Consider the following 10,737-nt stretch of genomic DNA (forward strand, 5'->3'; position numbering starts at 1 on the left):
AAGAGGACAACAGGTAGACACAAGGCAGCATTTTGTGCTGTTGTCTTGCTTGCTGTGTGGCACACGGGTTGCTGCTGGAGGGATGTAGTGAAAGCAAAACGCTCTGCCCTTGGGTTGACTTCTTGGTGGGCTTGCCCAGTGCAGGCAGTTTTCTTACAGCATCTGGTTCTTCTTCCCTTGTGTGTTGCAGGTCACATTGCCCATGCCTGGAGAGAATCCGGTCCGTGGGTGAGTGGGAAAGGAGCCTTTGGCGTTGGTAGCATTTGACGACTTGGAGCAAGCTGTGAGCTGGGCCTGTTGCAGTCCAGTGCCAGCCTGGTCAGATGAACGAAAGTACAGTCCAGGCTCTGTGCAACAGCAGCAGCAGCAGCAGCAGCAGCAGCAGCAGCAGCAGCAGCAGCAGCTGCAGGGGATCCCTGCCTGTTTTGTCTCCATGTTCCATTTCAGAGCTTTTGATCAGATGAAAGTGGGGTTGCTTGGTGCTTTGAGCCATGATGGAATTTCTCCTGTACAAGAGAGTGCGGTCGCATCTACTTGGCCCATTTTACTTGAGTTTGAACAACTGAGGATCCCATTTCTCTGCAGATGATTTCTCCTTAGTGCATCTGGGTCTAGAGCAGAGTATAAAGAAGGTTGCTTGTCCCTCATGCTGCTGTCTGTCTGCAGAGCACAAAACAAACCTCGGAGCGTCCTCTGGCTGTGTGTCTTCCTGAAGACGAGGCCAAAGGGGAGGAAGATGCCAACCCAGCTGCATCTGCTGCCACCGCAGGGCCTGAGCATCCAGCATCAGTAAGTGGCAGCTCTGGGAAGCCCTGTGGCTGGAGCAAAGCAGAGCTGCAGGTTTCTGATCAGACAGCATCTCCCATGTGTGGCTGAAGATGCTGAGGCCTGGAATCTTTTCAGCGCTTCCAGAGCGCTTCCCCCAGCCACGAGCCCTTGAAAAGGGGTGTGGAACTCGGATGTTTAGACATCAGTTTCCCACTATTCTGACAGGGGCTGTGAATTTGTCTTAGCAAGAGACAAGAGGTAGCATTAGGATGTCTTTGCCCTGGGGTACAAGGGAGGCCCTTTGTGCCCTGTGGCTGTGCAGGCTCTCTGTCAAAGATGCAGTTCAAAGCAGTGCAAAGATGCAGTTCACAGCCTCGCAGGGCATGGAGGAGTCACTGTCCCCAGGAGGGACCTGGCGCTCTCCATGGAGCAGCTGTCAGTAGCTAAAGGAACAGCTGAGATACAGCGGGGTCTGCCGCTGAATATATCTAAAGGTTCTGCCTGACAGGTTCCTCCCTGTCCCTCATGCTGCTGTCTGTCCACAGAGCACAGGGGCAGCGTCAGCACCTGCTCTGGCTGCCTCTGTACCCGAGGAAGAGGCTAAAGAGGAGGAGGGTGCCAAGGAACCTGCCCCTGCGGTCAGCCCACGGCCTGAGCAGCTCACATCAGTAAGTGCCTGCTTTGGTTAGCAGTGTCTTTGGTGTCATTTAGTCCCTCGTGTAAAAGCAGCCTTTGGATTTTGCGCCTTGAGTTGGAGAAGTGGGCAGCAAAAGCCGAGAGGTGAAGAGCCCTGGATGTGGCCGGCAGCATCTTCCTAGGGGCTTGCATTTGAAATGGGATCAGAGGGGCATCTCTGCCAGGCACCCTTCTGACCCAAAGTCATTTCTTGTCCCAGAGCTCCACCTCCTCTGTCCTGGCACCTGCACGGGCTGCAGCTGCAGGCTCTGAAGAAGCCTCCAGTCCCCGAGCTGGAAACTCGAGCACGAGCAGCTCGTGCACCTGGAGCACAAGCAGCTCGTGCACCTGGAGCACAAGCAGTTCCTCTGGCAGCACTGAGGACCTGCAGGAGAAGACAGAGGAGGAGTGCCTGGCCATGCTGAGTATGTCCTGTGTATTCCTTGTCTGCTGGAGCAGTGCCTTGTGTGTGCATGTGTCAGCATGAGCTCCTCCCACCTCCTGTTCTCCTCAGCGGAGTGTCGGGTCCTGAGGCCTCCACACAGGACCTGTTGTTGTGCTTTGAGGTGGCGAGAGAGCACCTCAGAGGCTCTCCTGCCTCTGAGGGCAGCTCGGCCTGGCTTGGCTTTGCCTGAGCTGCCCTCTGTGCAGAAGGGAAGCAAGAGATTGTTTCTGGCTGAGCAGGAGGCTGTGACCCAGCGAATGAGTGGGCCTCAAGGAGCTCTCTGGGCCCAGCTCCTGGGGGGCACAGCCAAGGTCATCTTCAGAAGGTAGCCCGGTCCTAAAAGATGAGGGACCTCATTCCTAAAGCCCATGCAATGGGTTATAAGATGAGCTGCTGCTCTTGAAAGGGAGAAAGGCATTGTTTAGGCAAAGTGCTGAAAGGTGGAGATCGTGCCTCTGCTGGAAGCACTTTGCAATATTCTTCCTGTTCTGGAAAGGGCAGCTGTTGATAAAAATTGATTCCAGAACCCAAGATGCCTGCCTTTACATTTGCAAGGATTAAAGCTTTGGTTGAATGTCACAGAGTGTTTATTCCCAAGAACAGAAAGGTTTTGTTCTTCCTGCTGCCCTTAATGTTTCTAGACAACAATCACTTCTCTTGGTTACTGCTGTCTTTTCTGATCCGTGTCTCCTCTGACTGATTCTCCATGTGCTTAGTTTTTAGTTTGGACAGTCAGGCTTTGCGCAGGCAATCTGTGCTGCAGAGCTGACTGTTTTGTTGCTGTGGTGGTAGTGGTGGTGGTGTTGTAGTGGTGCGGTTGTTGTTGTGGTTCGCTGAGTGACTGAGAAGAAAGGGCCTGGTGTCCCCAAGGAGAGCGGGGAGAGAGAGTGGGGCTGCCTTTCTGATCTGCTGCAGGGTGGGATCTCTGTTGTGAAGTGAGCATCTTTCCTTTGGTTTCTTTCAGGGATGCTGGTGAGCGAAGGAGATCCCGAGGCTAAATACACAGAACTGGAAACTATTGGCAAAGGGTGAGTGCAGCCACCGTTCCTTCTTCAAAGGGAGGGGCTGTGTATTTTGCTGGTGTCACATCTCCCCAGCGTGACGTCAGGCAAGCTCCAAAGCTGTTCAGACACTGCGTTGAGATGCTCCCGTCCCTCAGTACTGGTCAGCGTTTATAGCTGTGGTCCGAAGGCATGGCAAAGACACCTGGATGCTGGCAATGTCTTTTCTGCGGCAAAGAGCAGCGCCTGGCAGATCTCCTGTCCCTCAAGTGTGTGGCACCTCTTTGCCGCTTTTCTTCGCAGAAACCATTTTTACGTGTCCCAAAAGAATACAGAAGATGTGGGAATGAAAGGAGCAAAAAGTGTGCTGCCTCAAAGGTCAAGTTAGCAGCTGAGAGCTGCCAGAGAACAGCTGTCAGTAGCATTTCTTTCCAATATTTTGCTGAAAACAAGATTCAGTGCTCAGGATGACCGTCACCTAGTCTAGAAGCCAAAAGCAGAGGTGAAAGAAGCAACTCTCTTTTATAGCTGAGGTGGCAAAAGCCAAAGCTTCAGGGAAGCGCCGGTGCCGATGCACTCTAGAGGAAAAGGCATCACCTGCCTGATGGCAGAGCCCTCATGGATCCTGTGGGGATTTGGCCTTTCCTGCAAAGAATCCCCCAAGCTGTTCCCTTTTGAAAGCCAGCTCTGCTGACTGTAAATGGGATGGATTTGCAGCATTTCCTCTGGGAGCAGCCAAGTGTACAAGAACTCGCCTGAGGAGTAGAGTCCTTCCTGTGTCTGGGGCACCGAAGAGAAGCAGCTGCTGATGGCTCTGGACCCGGAATGAAGCTGTCTAGGGATGCCCTGTGTAGAGTACTTCTCCATTTGTGTGTGCAACAATGGAGGCCTTCGGCTGCTCTGGCTGTGGCTGGAGACTACTTTCCTTGGCAGCTGGAGGAAGGATCTGTCTCTAGATCTTTTCCTCCAATGGCTGTTCCGTGAGTTCAGGCTTCTCAGAAGGCCTGTGTGGTGTTGCCTGAGTTTGGCAGATAGACTCCAAGGAGAGGTGTGGGAAGGCCCAGCCGGAGTGTGTGTGCCTGGAAAAATCCCACCCACGTGCACACACGGAAAGAACAAAGGGAAAAAGACCCAGACCAGAATCTGTCGTGTCCCATTTGAGATTTGCCCCAGGCCTTTTCTTCCCGCTGGACCGCAGTGTCTTGCACTTGAAGGGACTAAAGGACTTCTCCTTTCTCCGCTGCTGTTTTGTTTCTAGGGGTTTCGGCACTGTGTGTACGGCAGTGGACACTGCCACAGGAGAAGAGGTAAGCGTCAGGCAGCGCCGCAGCTTCTGCAGCTCTCGAGTGCCCTCCCCTCTGCTGTCAGCTGTGGCTGAGCTTTGGCTGGCCAGTAGAGCTTTGCTTCCAAGGGCCACTGAAGTGCCGAGCAGTGTCCGCCTGCCAAATACAGTGGGGACAGATTTTGTCCTTCTCAGCTGCCCCAAGGAATGCGAGGAGGCCAGGCGGTTTCTCTCCTAGGAGGAGACGCAGCCAGCTGGGTCTTAGTGCCAAGGTGGTGTCTTAGAGCATGGCACTGCTCTTTGGGGCCGGCAGCTCAGGATTCCTGAATTCTCGTTTCTGGCTCGTAGCAAATACATGGGAATCGTGCTGGTAGCTCCTTAGCCACCTGCAGGGCTGCCCTTGGGAACTGTGCTTCGAGAGAGAGGTCTGCAAGGGGACTCTCAAGGGCCTATGCCATGCTCAGAGCCCGGCGTGCATGGCTAGAGGATCAAGGCGTGGGCTATTCCTTTTTGCAGTCAGGCAGTAATTGCAAATGTCCGTGGTGTGACGGAAAGTGTTTTAGTGCAGCAAAATGACAGCTCCTGAAGTGTGGAAGGGCTAGGGTTGTCTTTTTGGGAGGTAGCCTCAATGATGTTTTCATCATCACAGCATTTTTTCTGTAAAGTGAGTAGGGTTGTATTTCCTGGGGTTTAACCCTCCAGATGCTTTTAGGACGGCATTTTACCCGTCATGTCTGTAAGAGTTTGCTGTGTTGTTGTGCACTCAAGAATGCCAGCGGTTGCTGGAGTAATGATGTAACCCCCTAGAACTGCCAGTGGTTTCCCAGCAGTTTGGCTCCATTTTCACCGGCACAGAATGGCTTCCTGCTTGCAAGAGGTGTGTGAATGGAAATGCTGAAGATAAAGTAAGGCCCTGGGGGAAGGCTGTGGGCGTAGGGAGTGTTGTTAGAGCTTTGAGGTGGAGAGTTTAGAGCGTGTTTTGCCTGGGTGTACAAAGCAAAGGCTCTCTGGCTCTGTGTCCTGGGACTGGCGCCCAAGCGAGCGGCGTAAGAGGCTCTTGCAAGCTCAGCTACGAATTCCTCTGATGTCCAGTCGCAAGGCGGTTTGGCCCCGCCCAGCTCTGTCATCCCAAAATCACTGTCTCATCGTTCCCATTGTGGTCTCCTGCCACAGCCTTCTTTGGTTCACGGTTTTCCATGTCGTTTCAGGTGGCCATAAAGAAAATCAGTCTCCTGCGAGAGAGCAGCACCGAACTGTGCGTGAACGAAATCCAGGTCATGCGCGACAGTAAGAACGCCAACCTCGTCAACTACGTAGACAGGTGAGTGGTTCTGCTCTTCTGCCATGAAGGGTCATTGCCATCCTGCAAGCTAAAGGATCAGCCACTCCTTTGGTGGCTGGCAGAGAACAGAGCTGTTAATTCCTGTTTCTCTGCTGATCTACGGCGTCTTGGGAGGAGATTGCACTGGGGCTGCATTAATCTTTCCTGGCATACCTAGTTTGAAGTGCGCTTTCAAAGACCTGACTCGGCCCTACCTTACTGAGCCAACAGCCTCAAAGTTCCCCCCTCCCTGCACTTCATTTTCCAACAGGTTTGGGGCTTGATTTTTTCCCTCGGGTCTTAAGTGCTGACAAAGCACTGTAGATCTTATTTCCTTTGCCTGTTCCCAGTGTTTTGCATTGGTGTGGATACCAAGAAGGCTTTTAGACTGCACAGAGTTCAAGGCCTGTGGAGCCTAGTGAATGACTATTCACTTGCTCCTGCCTTCCTCCGAGAGAGACACGGAGACAAGAATCCATCAGGTCATGTAACTGTGCGCATTCATCTCCACGCTGTTGTTTCCTCCTTTCAGCTACCTGGTGGACGAGGAGCTCTGGCTAGTGATGGAATACATGGACGGAGGCTCTTTACACGATGTCATTAGGGAGACTCGTATGGCAGAAGGAGAGATAGCAGCTGTCTCTCGGGAGGTGAGGGATGGCGCTTGTGCTTCCCGTGGCTTGGGCGGGATGGTCCTTCCCAACAGGTGGTAAGGAGAGGAGTGATTTCATCTTCCCAGCTTGCTTCCTGCCTTTCTGTTACGACTGGCAGCAGCAAGAGCATCCGAAGTGCCTGCCAGCGTGCCTGCCCTTCTCCAGCTGTGTTTGTTTGTGTCTGCCTCTCTGAACACTTGCCTGGACCCGAAGTGTACTGCATTCCTTCCCTGTAAGAGCAAACGGGTTGGTGGCACAATGTCAGACAAGTGGCAAAGACAAAGAGATACTCTCGGGACTCTCACAAAGCTCAGGCTCAAAGGAGATGCTTGCACCCAAAGTGGTGTTTGCAAAAGCATCCGCTGTCGTCTGGCTGGAGAGAGCACAGCCCCTGCAGCAGCGCTCCTTCAGTGTGTGCTTGCAGGCCACTGGCCAGAGGAACAATTGCCCTTTCTGTCTCAGAAGCGAATATGCATGCCCTCACTTAAAAAGGCACTGCTGTCCTCGTGTTGGAGCAGCAAGCTCTTGCCCTTGCCAGCAGCCTGTCCTGCCATGGCTCAGCATCCCCCAGCGAGTCGGTCTTGCAGGTTTGCCACTTCCCTGCTTGTAGGATGAAATCAGATGAGGAACTCTTAGGCTCGTGTTTCTTTTCTCTCTCTCAGTGCCTGCAAGGCCTGGATTTCCTTCACTCCAAGCAAGTGATCCACCGAGACATCAAAAGCCACAACATTCTCCTGGGCTTGGACGGATCTGTCAAGTTGGGTGGGTGTTGTTGGCCAGGCTCAGCCATGGCGGGCTGCGGTGTGGGGCTGCCTTTGAGTGACTGCCAGGTCCCCAAGAGTGGTGCCCGTGGCAGTGCAGGCTGCCCTGCTGCGAGCGCAGAGCACAGCTGCAACGTGCAGGGAGGTGTGGCTGGGAAGAAGGTGTCAGGAGTGGCTCTGGATTGTGCGTGTCCCTTCGTTACGGGCTAAAGCTTCAGGGGACTGAAAGCCACTGCCCGAAACTGGGGGCTTTTGCTCAGTGGCCAATTCCGTATTTCCTCGGCTGCAGGCCGGAGGAATGCCAGCATGGCCCCTTTTGCAGCCAGATTCCACACTGCCTTCTGGGACGTTGGTACAGCGGGGAGTTCTTTGGTTTGCTTTCCTAATTCGGGGCCGACTTGACCAGAGGGCTTTTTTCTCCTCAGCTGATTTTGGCCTCGCTGCTCAGCTCACCCCTGAGCAGAGCAAACGGAGATCAGCTGCCGGGACTACTCACTGGATGGCGCCAGAAATTTTCACCAGGAAGCCCTACGGCCCCAAAGTGGACATTTGGTCCTTTGGCATCGTGGGGATCGAGATGGTGGAAGGAGCGCCTCCTTACCTGATGAACACCTCTGCCATGGTACGCTGCAACTGCTCTCAGACTCTGCTGTCATTCTAACAAAGTCTGCCCCCGTTCTTCGGCCCGGGAAGCTTGCCTAACACCTGAAGACGATAGGTTCCAGGCCGCATAGTCTCTCGTGCTTCTTGTCCAGACCGTCCCCTTGGCATTTACTCACAAACAGCACTAAAAAATCCTTTTGTGATGCCTTTTGCTTGATGGAAGCTCTGCCTAAGGGAGCAGTGAGCAGTGTATAATAATAGATATTATTTTATGTAATAATCCTTGGAAACTGTAGAGTTCGACCAAAGTCCCTCTTCCAAATTGCCTGTAAGAGCTGGTGTCGTTCCTCAGAGAAGCAAAGTGTGCTTTTGCCAATGGAGTTGCTCCCAGTTTGGTCAGCCATTGACATCGGGGGCACAGCAGGAGCCTTTGCATAGTGGACTAGCTGTGGCTGTCTCTGGCTTTGGGCTCTTTTGTGTGGGGTAGGAAGGGCATGTCCAAGCCTGTGGCAGGGAGGGAAGTGCCACTGGAGAGTGGAGCTTCTCCCGTGGGGTCTGGGTGAGCGGTTTGGCGTACGAAGGAGACAGGCAGAGCGCGGCGTTTCCTTCTTCTCTAGGTTCGACAGCTGATAAGCACCGGGGGCACCCCGAAGCTGCAGAACCCCAGGCAGCAGTCCGCTTGGTTGCGAGACTTCCTGCACTGCTGCCTGGAGACAGACGAGGACAGGCGCTGGTCTGCCCAGGAGCTTCTGCAGGTAAAAGGCCAAGCGGCTGCAGGGTGCGCCAGCTGCCCGCTGCCAGGGGCTTCCCATCCGCTCAATCCAAGGCGTCAGAGGGGCACCAGTCCTAGGAATCGCCAGTCTCGGGGCTTTTCAAAGAAAAACGAAGGAGAATCCTGGGTGGGGATGGGTTGGAAGGAGCCTTTCAAGGTCACCCAGACCAAGTGGTCCGCAAGGAGCAGGGACGTCGTCAAGTAGATCAGGTTGCTCAGGGCCTCATCTGAGCTGACCTCGAATGTTCCCAGGGATGGGGCTGCGAGCAGCTCTCTGGGCGACCTGTGCTGGTGTTGCAGCACTCTCGTCACAAAGAGTTTCTTCCTTAGACCTGATCTGAATCTGCCCTCTTTGTGTTGAGAGCTATTATCCCTTGTGCTAATGCGACTGTGCTTGCAAAAAAACATGTCCTCAACATGCTGTGAAGCCCCCTGGAAGTCTTGAAAGGCAGCAAGAAGGTGTGCCCAGGGCCTTCTCTTCTTGGGGCAGAACAAGCCCAGCTGTCTCAGCCTTTCCTCAGAGGAGAGGTGCTCCATGCTGAGATGGTCATTTCTGTGGCCCAGTTTTGCCCTTTGGGAACACACTCAGTGTAATGTGGTAGCAAAAGAAGTGAAGTAGAATAAAAGCAGGTAGGGAGGGCTGAAAAGGTGGTGGAAGAAGCCAATGAAATCAGCTCCTGGCAATAATTTTGAGATTTGGGTGTGGGAAGGAAGGAAGGAAGCAAGCAAGAACGGAGGGAAGGGAGGGAGGGAGGGAGGGAGGGAAGGAGGGGCTTTGGGCAGCTCCCAGTGAGCCTCAGAGGGGCCTTGGCTTGGCCCTCCTGCCCCACTTGTAGAGGTTTGTGCCACCAAGGTGGGGACAGCTGAGCAGGACTTGGCCAGGCTGGCCCATTGCTGCCTGGCACAGCCATGTAGACGACGTTGTGGCAGAGAGGGAGCGGCAGAAGGTGCCGCTCGGCTGTCCCTGCTGTGGAGGGAGGTGCCAGCACTGCTCCCCCTTCAAGCCAGCGCTGAATCCGTCAGCCACTTGTGTCAGTGGTTTTCAGAACATGGGCCAAAATCCTACGGGGATCAGCCTTTCTCCAAGGGATTGGAGTTTCCTGAGGAATGCCTTACGCTCCTCACCTTTTTTTAGCAACTAAAATAGCCCATGACCTTAGAAAAGGGCAACCTCAAGAAGCCTGTTGAGTGTCCTGATGAAAGGAAGACATGCAAGCTGCATTCCCACAATGTGGGCACAACAAAAATCTCAAGAAGCTGCAGACACCTGCAGGATTAATGGATTTGTGGGATTGTGAGCCATGTTTTCCTATGGTAGCAAGGTCCTTGACGTGGAGACAGAGGTGCAGAGAGTGCCCTCATTTCTGCGTCTTTCTGGTAACCAGAGAAAGCCTGTTTGAGCCCATGAGGAGTGGAGTTGGGAAAGCAGAAGTTAATTTTTTCCTTTTCTCTTTGGGCAGCATCCGTTTGTAACCTCAGCCAAGCCGACCTCCAGCCTGACGCCTCTGATCATGGCAGCGCAGCAGTTTATGGCCGACAGGAGATACTAGCCCTGGAAGAGGCCACTTGTTGTTTTTTTGTAGTTGGTAGTTTTTTATAGTTGGGAGTTTTTTATAGTTTGTAGTTTACAGTTCATAGTTTGTAGTTTCTAATTTTTTAGATTGATAGTCAAAATAAATACTCTATAAAACTTTCATTGGAAGACTCGCTTTGTTCTCACCCTGTGAATAGGCTCTAAATTTGCTTCTGAATGGTCAGGTGCTGCGTAAACATGGGAAGACGCATGGATGGCATTTGTGGCATGGTTTGGAAGTGGGCAAAAGTCTGCTTTCTTCGTTATCTCCAGGCTACAACCTCGTGTGGAGATACAGGCTCACAGCTGTGAACAGAGGAGGGCAAAACGGGGCAGAGCAGTGGTGTCACTGCTGGGGACGCCGCCGCCGTGGCCCTGGTTGTGTTGCAGCTCCTGGAAAGGTTGGGAGTGTCTGTGTTGCTCTGGGCAGAGGGGCAGGGAGCCGGGCTTCTTTGCAGGCTGGGGCGCAGGTGAGCGTCCAGCGGGCACGCGAGTTCTGCCACGGGAACTGAGGCTGAGGCGAGGGAGTGACAACTTGTGCAGTTTGGATCTGCATGAGCCACGGCTTCTCTCAGCTCAGCACCCAGCATGAGGGACGCAACTGCCCAGACAGAGCTGGCCTGGGGTCACGCTGCATGAGAGCTTGGGAGGGGACACAGCCAGGGCAGGTGACCTAAACTGGCCACAGGTATATTCCAGACCATTTGACATCCTGCTCAGTGTTTCAAGCTGGGCGCAGGAAGGAGGGAGGAGGGGACGTTTGGAGTGACGGCATTTGTCTTCCCAAGTCACTGTGAGGCGTGAGGGGACCCTGCCCTCCTGGAGACGCAAAACACCTGCCTGCCCTTGGGAAATGGTGAATGAGTTCTTTATTTTTCTTTGC

The 10,737-nt window shown here is 53.6% G+C and overlaps 1 protein-coding gene across 1 annotated transcript; it reads left to right on the plus strand.

The window, feature by feature from the left end:
• Positions 1-202: 202 nt before the first annotated feature.
• LOC138103859 (serine/threonine-protein kinase PAK 3-like) lies at positions 203-9,831 on the plus strand. Its single transcript, XM_069002466.1, has 13 exons — positions 203-228; positions 304-466; positions 667-789; positions 1,314-1,436; positions 1,664-1,868; positions 2,853-2,916; positions 4,148-4,196; positions 5,380-5,492; positions 6,025-6,142; positions 6,808-6,907; positions 7,332-7,528; positions 8,127-8,264; positions 9,742-9,831. The coding sequence occupies exons 1-13, from the start codon at positions 203-205 to the stop codon at positions 9,829-9,831; spliced, it is 1,509 nt and encodes a 502-aa protein (XP_068858567.1).
• The last annotated feature ends 906 nt before the right edge of the window (positions 9,832-10,737 follow it).

Source organism: Aphelocoma coerulescens (assembly GCF_041296385.1).
Source record: "Aphelocoma coerulescens isolate FSJ_1873_10779 chromosome Z unlocalized genomic scaffold, UR_Acoe_1.0 ChrZ, whole genome shotgun sequence".
NCBI classification, from domain to species: Eukaryota; Metazoa; Chordata; class Aves; order Passeriformes; family Corvidae; genus Aphelocoma; species Aphelocoma coerulescens.